The sequence below is a fragment of the Pelodiscus sinensis genome, chromosome 5 (assembly GCF_049634645.1).
Source record: "Pelodiscus sinensis isolate JC-2024 chromosome 5, ASM4963464v1, whole genome shotgun sequence".
Lineage (NCBI taxonomy): Eukaryota > Metazoa > Chordata > Testudines > Trionychidae > Pelodiscus > Pelodiscus sinensis.
This window is the reverse complement of record NC_134715.1, coordinates 131,526,728-131,550,810: the sequence shown is the minus strand read 5'-3', so window position 1 is coordinate 131,550,810 and position 24,083 is coordinate 131,526,728. Positions and strand designations below refer to the sequence as shown.

Here is a 24,083-nt window from a genome sequence, read left to right as displayed (position 1 = left end):
GGGGCGGGAGAAGACAGTGGTACTTAAAAGCGGCAACACCGCACTGAGCCCGGGGTCAGCTGGGGAGTCCCCAGATAATCCCGCGCTCCAAGCGGTGCTGCCACTTTGAAATGCCATGCGGAGCCCAGGGTCGGCCTGGGACTCCCCAGCTGACCCCGGGCTCCGTGCGGAGTGCCTGCTTTGAAACGTATTAGAGTAACCAGCGGAGGCTCTTGTACATTTCAAAGAGGAAGCGCAGCATGACCCCCACTGACCCCAGACTCCATGCGGGTGCTTCTGCTGGGGCGCTTGTACATTTCAAAGATGGAACACAGAAGTGCTTATCGACTAGTCGATGGAAAGTCCATCGACTACTTGACTAGTAAATTAATCGCTAGACAACATTCTTACTCCACATTAGGGGAGCCTGCCTTAGACTAATTTTGAGGCTTTCCTGTAGTGTAGACGTGCTATTTTGAAATAAGCTATTTGAGAGTATTTCTTCCGGAATAGCTTATTTCCAAATAAGCGTGCTGTATAGACATACCCTAAGGCTGTGTCTAGACTGGCCAGTTTTTCTGGAAAAACAGCCGCTTTTCTGGAAAAACTTGCCAGATGTCTACACTGGCCGCTTGAATTTCCGCAAAAGCACTGACGAGCTAATGTAAAATCATCAGTGCTTTTCTGGAAAAACTATGCTGCTCCCGTTCGGGCAAAAGTCTTTTTCCGGAAAAGGGCCAGTGTAGACAGCTGAGATTTGTTTTCCGCAAAAAAGCCACAATTGCGAAAATGGCGATCGGGGCTTTTTTGCGGAAAAGCGCGTCTAGATTGGCCACAGACGCTTTTCTGCAAAAAGTGTTAATCTAGACGTCCGTGCCAATCTAGACGCTCTGTTCCGAAAATGCTTTTAATGGAAAACTTTTCCGTTAAAAGCATTTCCGGAAAATCATGCCAGTCTAGACGTAGCCTAACTGTAAAAACAATGTGTAGTCCTGTGGCACTATAGAGACTAACCACAGGACTACTATGCTAGTTTCATGAGCTTTCATGGGTAAATCCCCTTCTTCAGATGAGCCAGAGTAGAAAAATAGGAACCCAGAGTTAGCATATAATAACGAACAGAATATTTCTGTGCCCACTAACCGCTGCTGGATGAAAACAGACATGTACCCCCTCCTTCATATTATACATACAATAACGAGGCAAGAGTCAAATGGCTTAAATGCATCGGTTTTTATTCCAGACATTTAGAAGTGTTACATAAAGTGTTGTGATTGATAAATCTATTGAGAAGGTTAAAAAGACTCTGTGTGCGTGCCGGAGCGGATTGAAATTGACAGAGGTATATGTGCTTGTAAAGTTACATTATCATAACTGCTGGAAGACGAGACAGTTCAGAAAGAGAATACCCCTGTTTTTCTCATGATTTACAGTTTGCCATTCAATACAATTATAAGGTGCATTCAAATGGGAGGGACTTGTTTTCTGAAAACAGCAGATTCCTTCAGGCTGCTTAAGGGCACAGGAGGACGTGAGTAACGACGCGTTTTTTTTAAAAAGAACATTTCTCAAAGGGAACCCGAGGGATTTCAAGGTCTGCAATAACCAGTGTGGTCGGCACGGGTGTGAGCCTCCCTATTTCACACACGTGACCCCAGTAGCTCTAAGCGAGTTTTTATTCAGAGCTGCCCCTTTTCACTCGCGTCTTTGTAGCCTAAGAACGCTTTGTACCCAGCTTTGGTCTTAACGGCGTCAAGGAACGTTCCGAATGCAGCTGGGTGGCCTGCCAGCGCGCCTGCATTCTGAGTCGTGCTCTTTTAGAGACGCCTCGAGCTCCCTTGGTATGTGGCATCCAAGTAACCCTGAGATCTACGGTCAGCGTTCTCCTGTTGTTTCAGGGCCATGTTTTGATTTCACGTTTCAGACCTAAAACCGGCAACTTGGCAGGCCCCCTTCCTGCCTGTTTGGAGGACACCCTGACCGGGGGGCGCTCCTGTGCTCACATCCGCCCACGCGTGGCGGCTGTCACTGTGCCAGCGGGAGTAGGAACAGCAGCGTGGCCGTGCCAGCGTGGAGAGTGGTGTCGGAAGGGCACGGCTAAGCTGGTTTCAGGGACGTTGGTGTCTCCACGGCTGCTCCCCGGGGCTACGCTGCCATTGATACTGGGGCTAGCTCCGTGAGAATGAGCACGAGCAGGAGACTGGCACCCCATGCTCAGAGATGCCCTGTCCATAGGACAGTGTGGGGTGGCCGTCCCAGGCACTGAGCGGTTGGGGGAGCCTCGGCGTGGCAGGAGCCAGAGCAACCTAGCAGCCTGCTCTGCCCTGCTGCTCTCAGCTTCTCAGTGGCGGGAGGAAGCAGAGTGCCCCGGCTCCAGGGCGCTTGGGTTCCTGCTGCTGCGGAGAGGTGGGGCGCAGCAGGCCGGGAGGGTGGCGTGGCAGAGCAGGCGGCTGGCCACTCCAGCTCCAGCCGCCTGTGTGGTGTGTGAGGGGCGATCCCTGCTGCTGCCGTGCCTGGCCCCTGTAACGCCCTGGGCCACCCTGCTCGGGGGTGGGGCTCGGAGCATGGGTGGGGCCTGCAGCGGGGGCGGGGGGTTGCCCAGGCCCCATGCTCCCCTCAGGACAATCCACAGCCTACACTGCATTGGGCAGCCTACTGGATTCACCAGGGCAGGAAGACTTAGCGCCCCGAAGCCACGTCCTGTTCAGCTACTTTGGCAAAGCGCCCGTTGCCTTCCATAGGATTGAATCCAATACAGCCCAGTAAGCGAGCAGGCTGCTTTTGAGTTAATAGAGGTCACTATGGAGCCAGCCCCATGGCGAGAGCCCTCTGGAATAGCCTGTCGGTAGAGAGTAGCTGGGGATTGCCCACGTGCTCCTGCCCTGCAGAGCTCACACGCTCAGTGTGCACGCGTCACATGTCAATACCGAGGAAGTGGCGTCCGGCCTAACTTACAGGATTGGGCTTTGGTTAACACGCGAGACAAGCCATGAACAAAAGCCGAGATGAAATAGCCGAAGACGCTCAAGGAAGGCAACTTTGACTAAAGAAATGCATGAAGCAGACACGAACGAGAGACGAGAGACGAGATTTCCTGCGTCATCTAGGGGCACTATGCGTTCGCTTTCACAAAGTGTATTGAACAAAAGTAGCTATTATCGCTTTGCTGAGTGCTCAGACTCTTACCTAGCCCCGGCGTGGGGAGGAAAGTAGCATTGCCCGGCTAAACAGACAGGCAAGGAGACTTTCTGCCTGGGCTGCTCTTGCTCTAGCCAGGATGCAATGTACACCACTTACCGCTTAGCTCTGTCTTCTCTCCTTACAAAGGTTTTGCGTCACAACTGGGTTCACATTCTGGCTTGCCAGTGAATACAGCAGATCCACGCTGTGAGGTTTAATCAGTTAATCGGTTAAACTTAATCTTTAACCGGTGAACTAAGTTCACTGGGGCGTTTTCCATCCCTAGCTGTTATAAGTACCTCACTCCAGGTGTGAAAAAGCCACACCCGTGAGCAGTGTAGTCAAATCTCCTGACCTAAGTCTCCGTGTTAGGGCGATGGATGAATTCTTCCATCAGCACAGCTAGGCCTCTCAGGGAGACACTTATGCTGAGGGGAGAATCCCTCCTGTTGGGGCGGGCAGCGTCCACACTGAAGCAACACAGCAGCACCAGAGGGGAAACAGCCCCCTGGTTAGGCTAATGGCTGGAATGAAGCGGCAGCAGTTCCCCCAGACGAGGTTTCCTCAGGGCTTCCCATGCGTGCATCTAGCATGGACTCCTGGCTGTCATGCCTCACCATATCGGAATGTGGGAATGGAGCAGGAGGCTCTGGCGAGGCAGGTAGAGCCTCTTGCTGGTGAGGAATCTGCTACGAAGTTAACGTAGGGTCTTCCTATGAGCTTGGAGTCACCCGCGGCCGTGAGGTGGCCTTGGGGCCGATGCTGAGAGGCAAAGCTGCTGCATGGACAGTCCTCGCCTTTGGCAACTCCCCCAGGAACAGCAGGTCACAGAAACAACTGGTTCACGACAGTGCTTGAGGCAAGTTTCTGGTCCCACCGCCCCCTCCTGCTGGGGTCTGCCACAGGGGAAGAGGAGGCAGCTGATTCCTACCTGGGTCCTGAACACCCTCACACTACACCAACCTTCCAGTCCTCTTGAGCTCCCGTTGACGTATCAGCCTGCCCTGGGAGCCGCGACACGAACACATCTCCCCCAAGGGACTCAAACTTCTTGCTGGCTCCTTTTGCTGCAAACTGGGCCTCGTTATTTCTTAATTAACATACCCAAGAAATCAATTAACTGCTCCCTTTCTAATTAAATACTACGGGAGATGATCATCTCATTATTATCTGCTGAGGTGAACAACTCGATGTGTTTCTTTTGCCATTTCTCCCACTTCCCCAATTATGGGAAATAATAAATGCAAATGACGGTGCTGTTCTCACAGATTCGAAACTCTTTTGTACATTAGGAAAGTCAGAGAGATTAATTAGCTATTAAGTGGATGTGCATAATACTATCATTAGCTGTTGTGTGTATTGTTTTTGGCACAATTTGCTGTCCTAATAAACACTACTAATGTGCTCTCGCTCTCCAAGTACCATGCTTTTAATTTCTAATATTGCATTCATAGCAAAGCGTGTGTGTGTGTCTTTTCTCTGAAGATGCACGCTATCAATCATGTTAGATTCTTATTTGGGCCGGATTCTTATCTCATTTACATCTGGTCTAAACTGGGGTTAACACCACTGAAGTCAGTGGGGTTACTCAGATTTACTACAGGACCATTAGAGAACAGAATTTGGGCCTTTTTAAAAAACTTTTCGCAAGTAAACAGAGATGCGACATTTAAAAAACAGCGATTAGTCATGTTGGGTGCTTCCATTTTGGAGGGGGGGGGGGAGAGAGCAAAGGAAAGCAACCTGAAAAACCTAAAGGGGCCCAATTTTTAGGAAATGCTGAGCTCCCGCCCTCTAAAAATCTGGCCCCCTTTCAAGTAGTTTCAGGCTGGAGCTCCAAAAACCAAGTCATGCTTGAAAAATCCGAATGAAAGAGCTCAGAGCTCATAGTGCTTCGTGGTCCAGTCAGTTTGCTCATTCTGAGCCTTGTATGTTCACATTATCGTGTCACATTGTTTGGGGAAAATGTAAACAACATCAGAAGTTAATAAACCAAGAGATTCATAATTCCTTAAAACCAGGGCCAGGCTCGCGCTAAGCCCGGGCGACAGAGAATACAGTGCAAAACCAGCAACTCTCACTCGCGGTACACGTTTCAAGTATTCCAGGGCGAATGCAGATGTTGCGTACAACTGCAAATGAAACCGGCTGCGTAAGACTAATTGTTCCTTGGGCAATTAAATGCCTGAGCATCGACCCTCCTTGCTGAACCACTCTGCTGCTTTTACTGCCCCCCAAATCCACTGCAAACCCTTCTCAAACATGAGCCAGTGATTAAAAATAAAATCAGGTCTCATTCAACAGTGCAGCACCCGAAATGTAAACTGGGTTCATGCCACAGATTTCCAGCTTAAACCTGCAGAAATGGAAGGACATGGCGAGTCGGGCCCATTGTTACTGGTCTGGCTTTCGGCAGCACCGAGCCCAATGGAAAATGGATCCCTACCTGGGTCCTGGCCCCAAAATCTTACAGATCCCAAAGGGCTGGCGTGGCCTCTCCAGCTATTGGTTTCAATGGGGCTTATTCCTGATCTGCACCAGTGTAAGCAAAAGGTGACCTGCAGCTGACGCTTGCCAGTGACGTCAATGGGAAATCCTCCCGGTTTCAAACGATGGAGGACAGTATAGCCCTAAGTTAGACAACGGCCAGCGGGAAGAGAGGGAAGGCCGGGAAAGGGTGAGACGCTACATCACGGAGCGTATTATAACGCTTCCTGTATTATAAAGAGTCTTGGCAATGGCCAGCCAATCAAGGCAGGGCAGAGGCGGGGTGGCGGGAGCCAGAGCTGCTGGAGAATGGGCACTGCCAGGGGGCAGTAGGGGGCGCAAGGGCACTGTGTTCTCCTCAGGCTGGAAGGGTGCCAGCAGGAGGCGCTCTCCGGTGGGAGCCGGCTGCGGCTGTCGCTGGAGTTACCGTTCCCCAGTCGGCTCCGGGGAGGGAATCGTGCATGTCCACAGTCGTGTACCTGCACACAGCGGCTGACTGGGCGCTCCCCAGCTTCTTTGGAAACATGTTCAACTCCTGCCCTGGGACGCTCCCATTGGATTCGGGCCTTCAATTTTCCATTGACACGGGCCGGAGGGGGTGGCAGCGTGACCTGCTGGCAAATCATCTCCAAGTTTGCAGAGACGTCTTCTTGGCAGGCCCAATCCCTGTCGTACTGTTTTTGGGGCCATTTTGACTGCGAGGAGCCACGCCTTCCGTGGCAGGTGTCAAGCTGAGCGGGAGCTGTGGTCTGCTGAAGACACGGTCTGCTCCACTTCATGTTCATAGATCTTTTCCCTGCTCCCGCCCATCTCCTGTCTCTCCCTGGCTTCTGTCCCCCCACGGACGCAGTCTTCGGGCAGATCCCTTCCCACCTAAGGCCAGTTCTATTCTGGTGGAAGGCCACTACTGTAAAGGGCGCTATTCCTGGCTGAGAAATGCCTGGATTAGCAATCATTGGCAGGAGATGGCCTGGCACGTCCATCCCATGCTAACAGGGGTTCCATCACTCGTTCTGCTACTACCCCACAGCATCTGCTCAAGGGGGAAAGGCTGCCCTGCCAGGCAGCGGTGAGTTAAGAGAGGCAGTAATTATTGAATGGAGGCAGAGGAGAGAACAGAGAGGAACTTCCGGGGGTTAAAGCAGGACGGGGAGAGAACAGACTGACAAGAGGTGGAAGGAGGAGAAGACTAGGAGGGCGGGGAAAGAAATACAAATGGGGAGAGAAGGCAGATGAACGACAGGAGAGGACTGAAAAGGACTCAGCATGCAAAACAGTGCGAAAAAGAAGCTTGGTAACAGAGTGACACCTGTTTCCACTTCCCTGCCCTCTACTGTACTGAACAGGGGGGCTGAGTCTGTTCCACTCCCTGGTTTCGCTCCGGATTGTCACTGAGGCCCATGTAGCAGCCGCAATCCGAGTGGCGCTCCGGACCACGTCAATGGAGGCGACACATGCTTGGCAAGGGCAACATAAAACCCTACCTAGTCTAGGCTGGATACACGGGCTGCTCTGAGCAGCACAAGTGATGCAGAGCAGCTGAAGCGAGCCAGGAAAACTTGCCCTCCATCCTTGGGAAGCAAGGGGTCCATGACAGAAAAGGATGTGGCTACTTTAACAGGCACCAATCCAGCCGGCCCTGTAGGATGATCTCTAGACTCCCCTGCCTTTGTCACCTCTGTAGCAGCTGACCCCTGGGACACGGTGCATCCGTTGAGCACGGACAGGCTTTACCAAGAGCGATGGCAAATTTTTAAAATCAAGACGCGGTGACTTCTTAGATCTGCTCTAGGAATGGTTGTGGAGCAGTCCTCTGGTCTGTGTTATCCAGCAGGTCCGATTAATTGATCACAACGGTCCCGTCTGGCCTGGGAACCTACGAACAGAAGACCTGCATTACGACATTTCTGACAAGGGGACTCAAATCTAGACACAGGCCAGCAGCCACAGAAGCTGTCCAGAAGATTGGAAAGGAATTCCTCCCTGAACCCACCCCCACAAATCAGGGAGAAATTGTCCCTAATGCTCTTCCCTTGCTTTTTACCACCACCAATGAGAGCGCAGTGGGGTAACACGATTGTTTTGATGCCGGCAGAAAGCACTCTCGGTTTCTCCTGCTACCTCCTACAGATAAAAGGAGAACGGCTGAAGGACAGAAAGATGATGATCCATTTCTGTGCTTCACTGAAGAACCGGACAGCAGCGACTTCAGTTCACCTCCTGGCAACAGTGAAAAAGGGTGGCCTTGAGGCGGAAAACCAACCCGGACTGAACCATCATGGCAATTAGAGATGGGCCCAGGCTCCTTGTGCAATCAGAGTCAGATGTGGATTCATACACACTACACAGCCAAAGGACGTTCAGATCCAATGGATGGTTTGCCTACTTTACAAGGATGGTTTTCAGGTTACTGGACTTTTAATTTTTCAAGGTGTCTTCTTCTGTGCGGCGCTCAGTCTTGCGAGGCAGAGTGCAGGCAGTGTATGACATAATGCATGCACACACTTTGCCCTCTCATGGAGCCTTTACTTTTGTTCTTTCTTGTTTTGTTATTTCCCTTCACAGACAGTGGTCACAATTCAGACTGAAACACACAGTTGATCTTTGGTTCGGAAAAACACAGAACAAGACTCTGGAGAATGACAGGGAAGGACAAGGAAAGAAGAAAACAAAATTGAATTTTCTATGAGATAGTACGGTGTGTGTCACATGCTTCATCTCCCCGCATCACAAAACGGAAGGCTTTACGGCAGAGACTGGGGCAATGCCTTAGCTACTTAAAGATGACACACAGATGAGCACGAGATGTTGGCGAAGAGTCAACATAGGTTCTGTAAAGAATCTTGCATCACCAATCTATTAGAATTCTTCGAGGGTGTCAACAAACAAGCCGACGAGGGTGATCCAGTTGATACCGCATACTTAGATTTTCAGAAAGATTTTGACAGAGTCCTGCATCAAAGACTCATAAGCAAAGTATGCAGTCATAGCGTAAGAGGGAAGGTCTCTTCATGGATCTGTAACTGGGTAAAACAAAGGTTAGAAATAAATGGACAATTTTCACTACAGAGAGTGGTAAAAGGCAGGGTCTCCAAAGATCTGGACTGGAATGGGTGCAGTTCAACATAGTCATAAAAGATCTGGAAAAGGGGGTGAACAGGTAGAAAAATTTGCAAACAATAGAGAATTATCCAAAATAGCTAATTATCCAAAATAGCTAGCTGCTAAGAGTTACAGAAGGATCTTCCAAAACTGGGCGATAAACTGGCAAATGAAGTTCAAAGTTGATAACCACAAAGTAATGCAATGACAGTAACAAAAGCTAACAGGGAATTTCCTTAGAAATTATTAGGCAAAGGATCGATAAGACAGAAAATATCATAAGACCACTTCAGACATCCCTGCTACACTTGGAATGTTGCATACAGGTCTGGTCTTGGAACTGGAAAACATACAGAGAAATGCACCAGAAATGATCAGGGATATGGAACTGTGGAAAAAGTGAATAAGGAAAAATTATTTAGTTATTCCTACAATATAAGAACTAGGGGTCACCAATGAAATTAATAGCCAGCAGGATTAAAATAAACAAAAGGAAGTTTTTCTTCACTCAACACAGTCAACTTCCATTCGCTTTTACACCATCCAACCCTCACAGTGCAACTAGCGATTAGTACCTCTGCTAATTCATTTCCTGCAAAGTACTGCTCTAAAACACTCTGCAGTCAACGTTTATGACTGTAGTGACACAATCCAGTTGCCTATCCTTCTTGGGAAAGACTTAACTAGAATAACTAGTCTTCCTTCCTTCCTTTCTCATTTGCAAAACTTGTTTCTTTTTTTCTCCCCTCAGGTATCTCTCACACACAAAAAAACCCAAATGCAGTGAGCAAATCCTTGAATATTTTTCTACCAAACACTGTAATTAGCTCTGCATGTTGAAAATTACTCACTCCATCTGTAGCCCCGGCAGGTAGCTAAAGTTCACAGCTAGTGGAATCTTTGATCAGTAATTATGATGTAAAAACAAATCATCTCTCCCTCTCCCCCCCAGCAGTGACATCGTTCCAAAGAAGTACTCGCGCCTACCTCCTCCACACCCTCCAATGACTCAGTTAACTCCTCCCTTCAGAGAGGTTGGCAGGCTTTCAGCAGAGTGGTTCGACAGGTGACAAAACACCCATGACATGGAAAATCGAGCGATGCCGAGAGAAAACACAGCCAGGACATTGCTCATTGTTCATACGAGCAGCTGATTTTTGTTCGCCACTTGGATTTCAGTTCAGAACAATACTGAATGCAGACTGCACGGCAGACAGCGAGATCCAGTTTGGTTTCTGCATTCATCAAGAACACGAGATTATTCCCTTTCACATGAAGCTCAGTTTAGCTGATACACTTTTGGCACATGTTTAAGACCAGTTTTTCCCTCCTGTGTGTGTGTGTGTGACTATGTGTGTGTCCATCAGTTGTGGGGCTCAGGTTTATTTTAATTTGGCATTTATCTTTCACCCAACCAGTGCAGCAATGAAAAGTCCCAAGTTTCCTTCTGTTAAGCTAAGTATGGGACACTTCCAGCCCACTTAATTAGCCTCATTAGTACTGGCTCTGAAACTGACAGTTACTTTTTTTCCTTGTTATTTCTACCCCAACTCATCTGAGACAGTGGGGTTTGCCCATGAAAACCCATGACACTAGATATTTTTGTTCTCCTCTAAGGTGTCACAGGACTACTCGTTGTTTTCTGTGATCTGTGTTTTTGTCCAAAGCTGTCTGTCTTTCTCACTAGCAAGTTGAGATTTGTTGGTTTCATCTCTTTGTGGGCTCCATTTCTTAAACAGCTGCCGTGGTAGGCCTGGCTTTTCTGTTTCATTGCTGCTGTGAGCCAAACAACCCACGCACACACCGGTTGGAACCAACGGGCCTGGTTCTGTGTTGGCTTGCCCCTTGTGTCAGCTTAGATACTTGTGCAAAGTGGATGTGCAGTGTTACCCTGCCAAGAAGGCAGGGTTCCGGCGCTCGCTCTGGGCCTGATCCAGAACCAATGGAATGTATGGCATTGACCTGAATGGGCTTTGGATCAGGCCCCCAGTGCAAAGGCAGGTGTGAACAATGACACAAGGCACAAGGCAGTGAAGAATCAGTTGTCCTGGTGGTCAGATGGTGTAAATCACTGACCTCAAAGGAGTGACACCAATTTACACCAGTTGAGGATCTGGCCTTGTGTGTCCTGGGAATAATGCAGCGTGTGGCTGGCAGAACTGGACTTTGCAGGCCTGACTCGTCCACACCACGGACACGTGATCCTAATGCGACTGGGCTCAACTCGCCTTCCGTGCAGGTAAGCACGAGGGGCAGCGCCTTTGGTGAAATGGAGACGCTCTGGGGTAAAAACCCCTGCGAGAGGAACATCAGCCCAAAACTCCCACGTCACTCCTGTGCATTGGGGGACCGGAATCCCCACGGCCCCTGCCGTTTCCTGCGCCAGTCAAAGCCTGGCCTGCTATTTCGTACACTTCTGTGCCTTGCTAGAGCACATTTATTCTCTTCTGTCCCTACTACATGCCTTATGCTTAGCTACTGCTCAGCAGATGCTGGCTGCCTCGCCCATGTACATTCATGTGATCTAGTGCATTAGAAGAAATATACCGGGTTCAAGTCTGTTGTCTGTAACCCTGGGGGAAACCCAGAACAGGCCCATAGACTTAAGTAAAATGACTCTGGATTTACACCAGTGCAACTGAGAACATGATTTGGCCCATCAACTCTAAATATGGCTAGAATGCTTTGAGATTGGTTCGTCTCTCACTTAGGCTGGTCGGAGACTGGTGTAACCCCACTGACTCCCATGCAGTTACACCTGATTTACACCAGCATGGGAGCGGAATCAGCCCCCTTTGGCTTGATCCACCACTGTGCAACTCCGTGTTTACACTGGTGTAGCTCCAGTGGGCTGTCAGACTAGCATAAACCGGAAGGAACACACTGGTGACATAGGTCTGTTACTACGAAACATTGCAAGACACCATTTGCATACATTCGACAGCAGAGAGGCAGTTTGGTTTCCCATGCACCCCCTCCCTCCACCCCCCAAAAGCTCCAAACCCAAACAGGCATTTTAATAATTATACTATATGCATTTCTATAGCGTCCCTCCCCACTGTACCTGGATAAAGATCCTTGCATTCTAAATTGTAGTCAGTTGTGAAATGCACCAACGGGACAGATTCTAATCTCGGTAACACCAGCCTAAACGTGTGCACCTCCACGGACGGCAGCAGAATTCCTCTGGGGTGAGCGATTAGAGTGTGATTTATATTATAAGTCAGGTTCTCCGACAGTGCCAATCAACAGGGTGCCACTCAAATAGGGGGAAGTTCTGATAGTTTAGACCAGTGTTTCTCAAGCAGGGGTACGAGTACCCTTAGGGGTACTCCAGAGAAGTCTGGGCGGTACGTCAGCACAACTGAAATGTGGAGAAAACTGATTCTTTTGTGTTAAGTTCTACAGCACTTTATTATTTTTTACTTTTTACACCCAAAAATTTCATTGCCGGCCTGGCTACGATGAAGTCATTTAAACAAATGTGTTGCAATGGTAGAAAAAAATTGTGTGTGTCTGAAAACAAACTGTAGGTACTGGGGGTACTTACAATTTTTTTTTTAAAAAAAGGGTACTTTATATATATATATATATAAAAAGGTTGAGAAACACTGGTTTATACGAGCTGAAGCTCTGTCCCTTCACCATTTAGGCCTAATTCTGCTCTTATTAATTCCAGTGTATTTTAACAGAAACCAGTAAAGTTATGCCTTGAGTATGCCAATGAGAACAGAATTTGGCCCATTATGCAAAGTTATGGGACAGATCTGTGTTCTTTCTACCGATAGATCTCTTCCCATTCTGTGCACTGTACGTTGGCAGGTTGATGTTTCGTTATCTTGCTACCCTGGGCAAAGTCTGCCAATAAGCTAGAGCCTTCGGCGCCAATCACACAGAATATCCAATGAATGGCAGGGTCTGATTGTGGCTGTTTGTCAGAGAGGGAGGGAGGGCACACAGGCTAAGACCTTCATTGTGTTATTTGTTTAGAATCAAAGTGTCACAAACCTAACTAAAGGTTGTTTTTGTGCAAGATTACTGGTGCGAGATTGACATTTAATCAATACTGTACACGTATCAAACGCCCTAGCTAGCACTTCTAATTCATGCACCAATTGATTTCTAGAGAGTGATATCTGTGCAGCATCCAAGTGCGGAGATTTAATTCTTATTAAAAAACAAAAGTGTCTTGTGTAGTCTACTTTCATGGTGAGTTAGGCATACCCATGTCAACATATCATTAAACGCCTTTCCATGCAGCGCTGTTTCTAATTCAGGACGTTATATGGTAGCTAGCTCTCTAAAGTGTTTGAAAGTCATTTGTTTTTCTTCTCGTTGCTAATTTAAAACCTTAAATATGAATCTTTTTGACTGATGTGAGGTGTCAATATTCTGAAAGTGTTAATTCACTCCCAGCTCCTGAGAGCGGTAATAGGTTACAATCTCTGAGTTCTAGTGCTTGTTTTCCCCCCTTCTCCTCCTCAAATCTTCTGTGTTGAGAGGATCCACGTCCACTTACAACCCTTTATTGTAGACAACAGTCTTACTGGGTGTGGCCACTGCTATTTCTGGCTCCAGTCGAGAGGTCTCGATCTGCCAAATGAAAGAGGAGGCAAGATTAGAATCGGGCTAATATCGTCTGATGGCAACAGAAGCCTGATACTTCAGTAATATAAATAAGCAGGGGCAAGACTTTGGTTGATGTTGTTCTGATTTTACTTCAGCTGGCATAAATTGAGGGGGGACTCCGTTCAAGTCAGCAAGCCTGACACTGGTCTCGTAACTGCAAAACAGGTGTAAGCACCCCACGAGTCATGGACGTTACAGCTCGCCCAATGGAGTTCCTCTGCTGTGAACTGCCCAGGGGTCTGTAGTAACAGGCAGTAATAACTGTACTCTCCAAATGTAGTCTGGTCGTCTCAGGGTACCATCCCATGGTTACACTCATCTCACACCAGCTGATATTGAATTTTCTGTTACATGACCGGACTCACACGCCCTCCCTTGCCGATCTTTGAAATTCTGTACGAGTTTAAACACACACTTTTTTTTTTTAAAGAAACTCTATTGTTTTATTTTACATCCCTGTCCCTTTCCCTGGCCTGATGCGGCCTCCCCCTCCACCCCATCGGATCCTAGCTAACTGCCAATCCTGCGACAGGACTCCTGTGGTTGGGTGCTTTGGAGGTGGGGGACGGGGGGAGATTCACAAAAAGGCCTAACACCACCCTTTTGACTGTGCCAAGACCCAGTGAAGTTAGCGGGGCTCTTTGTGGATGCCAGAGTCTGCATGTTGAGATCCAGAATCAGGGCCCTAACGTCTTCGGAGGGAGACTGGCAGCGAAATCCTAGCCTTGTTGAAACTGGTGGCAAAAGTCCAGTTGATTTCAGTAAGGCCAGATTTCCCCCCACATCTTCCTTAATCCTGCCATAAGTGGAGCGGACAGGACTAATTGACCTCTCGAGGTCCCTTCAAGTCTTACGATTTTATGACTCCTCTCTGTGCTATGGACACCTATGGCATGACAAAGAAGCATCAGATAACATAATACACAATATAACAGACTCAATAATATACTATCTAAGTCTTTGAAAAGTTGATTGTCTATGATGCATGGTTTAAAGGCAGCATTGTTCCATGCTCCACTGCATTTTTCTCTCTGTGAAATCTCCTTTTTCTTCTAATCGGGGGTGGGGTGGGGTGGAGGAGGGATTCTTCTTGTCCAGTCCAAGCCAGGATTCCCCCCCCCCCCCCGAAAACAAGACAATGTACCTTAAAGTATCATCCTTTTAAAACCCCTATACATTTAATCAGTGCTGTAGCTGACACAATGCTAGGAACCCACGTTAAAATCTAAATGCTTTTGAAAATGTTTAACCTAGTTAGACAAATTAGCAAAAATTTGTGCAAAACAATTTAGGTATTTAAAATATTCAATGTTTTTAAAAACTGGAAAAACTGTTCTTAGCTTTCAGCTGCACAAACCCAACAAAATATAACATCAAAGCAATCTTAACATGAGGTGCAACATAACCCTTCAGCAAAGCTGTTAAACAGCTACTGAGGCATCATGGGAAATAGCACTTCATTTATTCAAATGCACATATGTCAGGTTTTTGCACCATATGTCATTCCAAGCTATTTACAGTAATAATTAAATCTTAATCAACGTTTAACCTCTGTAAAATGTTTGAAGGGATCTAATCACCCTTCAGACTGCACTAATGAAGGAGAAATATATAAACATAAAAAGAAAATGATGCATAGATAGCGCACCAGAAAGAACAGTAATTGCAAAATTGTATTTCTTTTAAATATAATCATCAAATTATGTAAAGTAAGCCAACGAGTATTTTAAGTGAAGACATCTTGGGTGTCAGAGGTGTGATCAGCTAATTTTGTACTGCTATCCATAACAGATGTAGCATATTTTCTTTTAGTGCCATTATTAGCAACTTCACCATTTCTTCTTTTACTGACACACAAAGTGGAGCATTGTAATAGGGGGAAGCTACTCCGCAAGAAGAGAATAGCCTTTCCTCTCATTGTACACGAGCGCTGACAGCCGCCATTTTCATACCAGGATTAGCTCTGATCTGGCTGGTTCTCACAGAGCCTTCCTTTCTATTTTTTCCCCTCCGGTATGGAAGGAGATGTTTTTACACATCGACAGTGCAGTTTCACAGATCAGGATTAAATCTCACAGCAAGAGGTGCCTTCGAATTCCCTAGCTCGGAGACCGAGGTAAGGGAGATATATACGCGCAGGTTAGTCTCAGACTCGCCCACTTGACCGAAGTCTCTGCTCTGTTCACACAACCACGCAGTCAACTCAGGATGGCAGCCTGTGAAAAGCTCTAGCCCCACGGCGAGGGTGCAGAGCTGGGTGAATGGGTGGGACTGCGTGGCTGCCGCCTCAGAGCAGCGCAGAGATAGCTGGCCTACCCGGGTCAAATGGCTCAGAGGATGCACAGAAGGACAGCAGCTGCTATCTGAACCTGGTGGATGAAGCAGGGAAGAGGGTGGCACTGTGGTTTCCGCATGCAGGGGCTTGGAGTGTGAATTCATTGCTCCTCTTCGTTCTCTGCACAAGGCTCCAGACAATGGGCATTATGTGGAAAGGATGAGGGATTTCTAAGGACTGCAGTTTACGGGCTGGAGCGGTGGCTCTTAACCTTTCCAGAGTACGGGTCCCCTTTGGGGAGTCGGATCTGTCTTGCACACCCCCAAGTTTCATTTCACTTAACAATGACTTGCGAAGGCCAGGTCCACACTAGACCCAGAAGACACGACGGCACAACTCCAGCTACGTAAATAACGTAGCCGGAGTTGACATACCTTCCGCTGAGCTTGGCGCCATCTTCACAGTGAGAGGTCGACGGGCGCAAATGCTCCCCTCAGTTTCCCTTACTCCTCATGACTGGGGGCACCCTCAGCATTCGCTTTAGCGGGTCTTTACTAGACCTACTAAATCAAACATTGGAAGATTGATCTCCGGCACAGCAAGTGGAGAATGTGGCCTCAAAAACCAGATAGAAAAATACAAGAGGGTCACAGCCACCTGGTTAATGAAAAATTGGTTGTGTTCCTCATTTTTACCACATAGTTATTAAAGAAATGAACTGAAACATAAATATTTTAAGTATCAGAGGAGTAGCCGTGTTAGTCTGGATCTGAAAAAGCGACAAGGAGTCCTGTAGCACCTTATAGACCAATACATCTGTTAGTCTATAAATATTTTACATTCACTTCAGCGTATAACATATAGAGCTGTATAAAGAAGTCATTGTATGACATTTTAATGTGCACTGACTTCGCTAGTGCTTTTTAGGTAGCCTGTTGCAAAAACTTGGCAAACATCTAGATGAGTTGATGGACCCCCTGGGAGACTCCTGTGTTCCCCTAGTGGTTCACATTCCCCTGGATCAGAACCACTGGGACTGTGTATTGCATGTGTCCCTGAGGATCTCCAGGGGGTGTTCTGGGGCTCCCTGTTTGCACTGAGGAAGAACAGTTTGAGACCCCTGTACGGTCTACAGCGCTCTCACTCGTACACAGCCGCCCAGTCCCCGCACAGTACTGTGCAGCCCGGGAGGCAGGTCCGGGGGCGGGGGAGGGAAGGCCAGAGGAGGGGATAAGGATGGCAATCGGTGGCCCTCATGGATGGTGTTGGAGCTGAGGAGACAGTGGAGAAATGGTGCTGTTTGACTGGGAAGAAGGCCGAGCTCATGGAGCAGAGAACAAATTCATAGCACAGGCAGTCCATGCAGGGACAGGTCTCCTTCCAGAGACCCGTAGCACATGATGGAAGTAAAGCGGCTGTGTAAGCAATCCTGGGTGCACTGGGTACCTTTTATTGCGGGGTCCTGTTGGGCCCACTCAGGACCTCCTGGGAGACTGGAAATAACTGACGGGGGGTGGGGAACCCTGAGGCCTGCATGGCTGCACTAAAGGCAACCGAGCGGAGGTGTTAGAAGCCCTGGCCCCGAACGTCAGCTCCACGCCCCGAAGTGCAGACGTGTGTCCTAGGCAGATGAAGGAACAAAGTCCTTTGCAGAGGCACTCACAAAGCACCGATGAGAAATGCCCCCAGGTGACTCCCCTCCCATAGGAAAGAAATGGAAAAACCAAGGCTCTGGAACGGGAGTGTCACAAGCCAGCAAATGCAACGTGGAAGTCCTGGCGGCAGCATTAGCCGGGCTCTCTCCACAGACCGCTCCGTAGCGCTTTCCATCCCGTCTGCGTGTTAAACACGGAGCTTCGGATACTTGAGGGTAGGATGCTCCAGCAGCTGCCCGTGTCCTGGTATCTGCTCGGCCTGGCTTTGACGCTTGGTCTGGCTGACGTCCACGCGCTGTCCAGAGAAAAGGGACATCCCTCTGTAACGCATCCTGCTGGGCCTCTGGAGCCTTTGATACCGATGGTCACCGAATACGTTGGCCTCGTCTTCAGGAAGATGACGCATGAATGGAAAAGCCTGAATCGGGGACTTGCCCCCAAGACAACCCGGAGGGCTCCTATGGGCTTTGATGCATCCGCCTCTAGACCCCTCCCCGGCAGCACCACCCGGTGCGGTACTCGTCCCCACACGACTCAACCTCCCCGGCAAGCTGCTGGAGGGCTGGTGAGACAGCAGGGCTGGAGGGGCTGCCGCACAGAGACTACAGCTCCTTCACACCACATGCAACCGGCATCACCCCCCTAACGTCCCCCACGCCCCGTGCAGCTCCTGGAGAACGCGCTTCAGCTGGCTGCTTGAAGAGAGGTTAAAGCGACTGGGACCTTTCAGTTTAGAAAAAAGGAGACTGAGGGGGGATATGATAGAGGTCTATAAAATCATGAGTGGTGTGGAGAGGGCCGATAAAGAAAAGTTATTTATTAGTTCCCATAATAGAAGAACTAGAGGACACCAAATGAAGTTAATGGGTAGCAGGTTTAAAACTAATAAAAGAAAGTTCTTCACACAGCGTGTAGTCAACCTGTGGAACTCCTTGCCAGAGGAGGCTGTGAAGGCTAGGACTATAACAGAGTTTAAAGAGAAGCTGGATAATTTCATGGAGGTTAGGTCCATAAAAGGCATTAGCCAGGGGATAAAATGGTGTCCCTGGCCTCTGTTTGTCAGCTGATTAGCAGAGCGCCCACAGCCAGCATGTGTTCTGTGGGTGGTACACATCCACACCGGCCTCGGTGCACAGAACAAAATTATTCCACACATGGATTGGGAAAAATTAGAGCACATGGATATGGGAAGACTAGTCTCCATCCCTCCCCAGGGCATGTCCCTTGTGGGGTGCAGTTCTAATGATGCCAGTCTCCTTTTCACGTGTGTGTCGGGGATGATCCCGCAGTAAATTAGGGATAATCATTGCCAGGAGGTCTGGGACTCAAAGGGGAGCTGGGCTATGGCAGTGGGTGTCAGGAGTGTGAGAACAGCTCGAGTACGCACTAAAGGGAAGCCAAGTTTGCAATCCGTTGCCAAAGAGCACTGAAAAGGGCCAGGGAGGGAACCGAGCAGCACCTCACCTTGCTCCTGCCAAATCAAGCTTCACCCTTAACCTCACCAGGAGCTAGCTCGGGCCTGGGAAATGCAGAACAGGCAGGAAGGGGCCAGGAACGAGCCGTACTCTTCCTGCGCTTGTTAAGTCGAGCTAGCCTCTCCCAAGACTAAATATTATTCCCGCTCCTCTCATGCTCTGGGATTTGGTGCCCTTCTAACAAGCTGACATCTTCCCCCCGGCAGGCTACCAGGTGCATTTCAAACAAATCCACCCAGTGTCTCTCCTCGAGCATCTGTTTATAAATGAGCATAACCCAGGTGAGGAAGACCGCATGGCAGAGCCGGCTTCCCGGCCGTGCTCTTGACCCGGTGAAATGTATCCCTCGAGGGGAACAAAAGCGTTTTAATGGGAAGCGCTCCCGCCGGCGGCGGCGAGAGAGTTCTATTCCCCCGTCTGTCCCCTGCTGCGGAAGCCTCTCTCTTCTAATCAGTACAGACAAGGCTAATTGGGGTGATAAAGAACTGGCTCCGAGAGCTGGCGTGGGCTGGCAGAACAAATGGTGCGGTGGTCACAGCTGGGACTGCGGAGACAGAGCGAGAGAGTGTGATACAGGCTCTGGGAGTGGCAAGTTTAATCAGCCCGCGCCGCGTGCGGGGCTGCAAGGTGGGGGGTTGTGTGTGTTTTGCATTCGCTGCTGCCATGGGTGTGACGTACCCGCGCGTCCGGTGGAGCAGAAGCAGGCAGAAAGCAGATGCTTTTTGTTGGGGGTTGATAATCATTTCGATCCCGGCTCGGGAAAAGGTGTAGAAAGGAATGTGCTCCGCAGGGTAGAGAGAGGGAGACAGGTCTAGGCTTCCTGCCAGGGATCCTGTCATGATATGGAAGGCAGCTAAGGGGGACCAGACCAGATGGATTTGGCATACAGCTAATCGCTCAGCCAAAAAAAAAAAAAAAAAAAAAGCCAGTTTTCGCAAGGGGAGGGTCAGCATGTATTGACTGAGGCTCCGTCGTGATGGGGGGGAGGGGACATGGCTTGTTCTATGGGGCAGGAATAAAATGAGAGAAGATGATGTTCGCATTCAAACTAGGGATGTAATAGTGTACTTGATTAACCGATGAGCAAAAGTTTATAGGTTAATGCTACAGACTACATGCATTCTCCTCCCCCCACCTGCCACTACCTATTTTAGCAGGCTGGCCAGTAGCCCGGCTCAGTCCTGGCTCGTAGCAGATCCAGAACCTACGCTGCTGCGGCTCTGCATTAGAAGTGTACTAGGAGCCAGGTGGGCAGGCAGCCCCGCTCAGTTCTGGCTCGTGCAGGGTCCAGGAGCTCAGCCCCTCCCCTGAACAGGGGCTGCTGCCTCTATCAGACACAGCCGTGCGGGGCGACAGAGCCGGTCCGTGAGGGGAGCTGGTTTTTAAATGGTCTCCCCTTGCAGACCAGCTCCCGCTTGGGACCCCTGATACAGAGGCAGCAGCGCACAGTGGCGGGGGCTCCCCAGGGGTGGGGCCAGAGCACACTGGCTTCTGGCCCTATCCCCAGGGACTATAGAATAGTCGGCTAATCAGTAAGAATTCACGAGGTTAATTAACTATTCAATTAACCGATATTTAACACCCCTAGTTCAGACACAAAAATGAGGTGAATGCATTGGAGAGGCTCCAGCGGAGGGTGATCAAAATGATTCGGGGGCTGGAGCATATGACCTACGAGGAGAGGCTGAGGGAGTTGGGTCTGTTTAGTCTGCAGAAGACAAGAGTGAGGGGGGATTTGAGAGCAGCCTGCAACTCCCTGAAGGGGGGTTCCAAAGAGGATGGAGAGAGGCTGTTCTCAGTAGTGACAGATGGTAGAACAAGGAGCAATGGTCTCAATTTGTGGTGGGAGAGGTCCAGGTTGGATATTAGGAAAAACGATTTCCCTAGGAGGGTGGTGAAGCACTGGGATGGGTTCCCTAGGGAAGTAGTGGAGTCTCCATCCTTAGAGGGCTGTGTCTAGACTGCATCCCTTTTTCGTAAAAGGGATGCAAATTAGACATATCGCAATTGCAAATGAAGCGGGGATTTAAATCTCCCCCGCTTCATTAGCATAAAAATGGCTGCTGCTTTTTTCTGGCTCGGAGCTTTGCCGGAAAAAAGTGCCAGTCTAGACGCGGATCTTTCAAAAAATAAAGCCTTTTCCGAAAGATCCCTTATCCCTCTTAAAATAAGGGCTAAGGGATCTTTCGGAAAAGGCTTTATTTTCCGAAAGATCTGCGTCTAGATTGCTGCTTTTTTCCGGCAAAGCTCCGAGCCGGAAAAAAGCGGCAGCCATTTTTATGCTAATGAAGCGGGGGAGATTTAAATCCCTGCTTCATTTGCAATTGCAATAAGTCTAATTTGCATCCCTTTTACGAAAAAGGGATGCAGTCTAGACACAGCCAAGGTGTTTAAGTCTTGGCTTGACAAAGCCCTGGCTGGGTTGATTTAGTTGGGATTGGTCCTGCCTAGAGCAGGGGGCTGGACTTGATGGCCTTCTGAGGTCTCTTCGAGCTCTATGGTTCTACGATTTGATGACACTGACGCGGAACGTGTTGGGTCAGGTTCTGTGCCCTACGTTATCTAGGTCAGACTAACTGATCAGAACGGTCCGTTCTGGCCTCAGAATCTGAATCCACATGGAATGGCCTGATAGAACCCAGAGCACCGACCCAGTGGCATTTGCAAACAAATGGGGCCAGAATCCAGCGTGGTACTCGCTCACAATTATTCAGTGTATTCCAGCAGTACCCAGAGATGCCAGTCTGGACCTAGGCACCGTTACGCATGGTGCTGTACAATCAAAGAAGTCACCGCCCACTTTAAGAGAAGGTGACCCAATGTGTATAACAAACATTATTGATGGGTTTGACCCTGCTTGGGGATGGACAAGCAATCAAGTAGGTTTTTATCCTCTCTCGCTCCTGCAGTAAGATCGTCTGTGCGGCTTGGACAGTGGTATCTAAAGCTTTTCCATGCTGTTATATCATTTCTTGGTTTTTAACGGAGAGTAAATGAAACTATGTTGTTTAATAGCAATAACATTCAAAAATCAAACCAAATCCTGCAGTGCCATGTTTTAGAAGGCTGAGAGCTGCTCTCCAAAAAAGAAAACCAATTTAAAAGACATGTACAGACAGCAAACCCATCTCTCTTTTCTTCAGGTCAACGAGAGAGTCCAAGAAGCTCCTGTTAGCTCACCAAAACGGAAACTCTCTCTCATTAAAGGCAGAATCAGGAAGGAAATTGGGATTTGCTCATCAGAGCGCAGCTTGGAGTGCTCCCTTTGCATTCAGAAATCTCTTTGTGGCCTCTGTGCACAAAATAGCGTTCTTTTGAAATAACTTAGTCCGTGTCTACACAGCAAGTAGTTATTTCGAAATAGTGTCAAAATCCTGTCCAGCTGGAGGATTTCTTACTCTGACTCCTGTAACCCTCATTGCACAAGGAGTAAGGGAAGTTGGAGGAAGAGGGTTCTATTTCGAAATAAGAGCTGTATAGACGCTCCCTATTTCCAAATAAGCTACGCAATTGACGTAGCTCAAATTGCATCGCTTATTTCGAGTTAAGCTCTGCTGTGTACACACCTTAACTGTGTAGGGCCCAGTCCACCCACAGCAACACCCACATGAATACAGATGCACATCAGTGTCCTATGCAGGAGCGGGTGCTCATCCCCTGAAAAATCACCTCTGGACGGCACTTACACCAGGAGTATCAGTAGCCACAACAGGGGAAGAAGAGCTAAAGGGCTGTACTGAGCTTGTGAACCCTCTCAACCACAGTTGCCAATGAGAAATGTGCTCTATAAGCCACTTCTGTGCCATGGGGTATCCTCACTTCCTGACTACACACATTCTCTAGAGGGAGTGTGATCTCTCACGACTCAAGTCAATTCTCTTCCCACCCATTATGGGCACCAACCAGCAAACCGGGTCATTCCACAAAGCCCACAAACGATGCCCAGTCTCCAGAGCGAGAGTGGAAAACGCCACAACTTTTTTTTTATGCTGAATTGTCTCCATGAAGCTTTCAAAACCCAGGCTCCCACTAACACGTGTCCAAATGAACAAGCTCCTGTGTGCATCTGCCAATCCCCTCTGCTGGAAGAAATCAAACCTGCCTGAATATGTGTCAATGGCCTTCCATGCCTCATACCAAATGGAGATTCTCCTGTCCCTCCAAGAGCAGGAGGATCTGGAGTGTCTCTCTGTTGCCACCAGGCAGTTCCAAGTGGCTGTAGGGCCCCGCTCAGTTAATAACACCACAGGGGTTTGGCCTGATGCAAGCAACCAGACAAAAGCATAAACTTTGGGCTTGCTGGGAGACGCGTGACTGGGTCCACGAGACAGGCAGGGATCAAGAATAGCTGCACAGTGACAAGACATTTAGCCGGTGATTACTTGTGCCATTGAGGGCTTTTGCGACTCATTTCTTTGCATCTCTGCTTTGAGCCTGGCCTTTGGCTTGGCACATTAAAGTACAGAATTTGACATTCCCTAAGAGCTGTCTGGTGAGGGAGGGAAAGTGACGACTACCAGCTCCGGAGGAAGTGGGTTTTGCCCACAAAAGCTCATGAGATGTATATATTTGTTAGTCTTTGAGGGTACGTCTATACTTCCACCCTCTTTAGAGAGAGGGATGCAAATGAAGACATTCAAAATTGCAAATGAAGCTGGGATTTAAATATTCCGTGCTTCATTTGCATAATCGCGTTATGGCTCTATTTCAAAATAACTGACGCTGTTAAGATGCGGTTATTTTGAGAGAAAACCCTTCTCTCGAAATAACTGGTAAACCTCATTGTATGAGGAATAAGGGTTATTTCGAGAGAAGGGTTTTCTCTCGAAATAACCGCGTCTTAACAGCGTCTGTTATTTCGAAAAAGCGCCATAACGCAAATATGCAAATGAAATGCGGGATATTTAAATCCCGGATTCATTTGCAATTTCGAATGTCTTCATTTGCATCTCCCTCTCAAAGGAGGGTGGAAGTGTAGACATACCCTAAGGGTGTGTCTAGACTACATCATTTTAACCTCATGAGGTTTACAGGATCTTTCGAAAAAGGCTTCTGTTTTCGAAAGAACTGCGTCTAGACTGCGGTCTCACTTTTGAAATAACGCTTTTTCGAAAAAGCGCCACAACGCGAATATGCAAATGAAGCGTGGGAAATTCAAATCCTGGCTTCCTTTGCAATTTCGAAGTATCTAATTTACATCCCTCTGTCGAAAGAGGGATGTAATCTAGACACACCCTACAGCTATGTCTACGTCTAGTTATGTCTATGTCTAGTTATTTCGAAATAAGCTATTTCGGAACA

At 48.6% G+C, this 24,083-nt stretch overlaps 1 protein-coding gene across 2 annotated transcripts in view; it reads right to left on the bottom strand.

Annotated features, from left to right (window-relative positions):
* Positions 1-1,197: 1,197 nt before the first annotated feature.
* SFXN5 (sideroflexin 5) overlaps positions 1,198-24,083 on the bottom strand; it is a 202,505-nt gene continuing 179,619 nt past the window's right edge. For both annotated transcript variants that reach the window (XM_075931041.1, XM_075931042.1), the window contains one exon: positions 1,198-13,341. In XM_075931041.1, the coding sequence (XP_075787156.1) occupies positions 13,264-13,341 (78 nt within the window). In that variant the 3' untranslated portion in view covers positions 1,198-13,263. The remainder of the gene's footprint in view (positions 13,342-24,083) is intronic.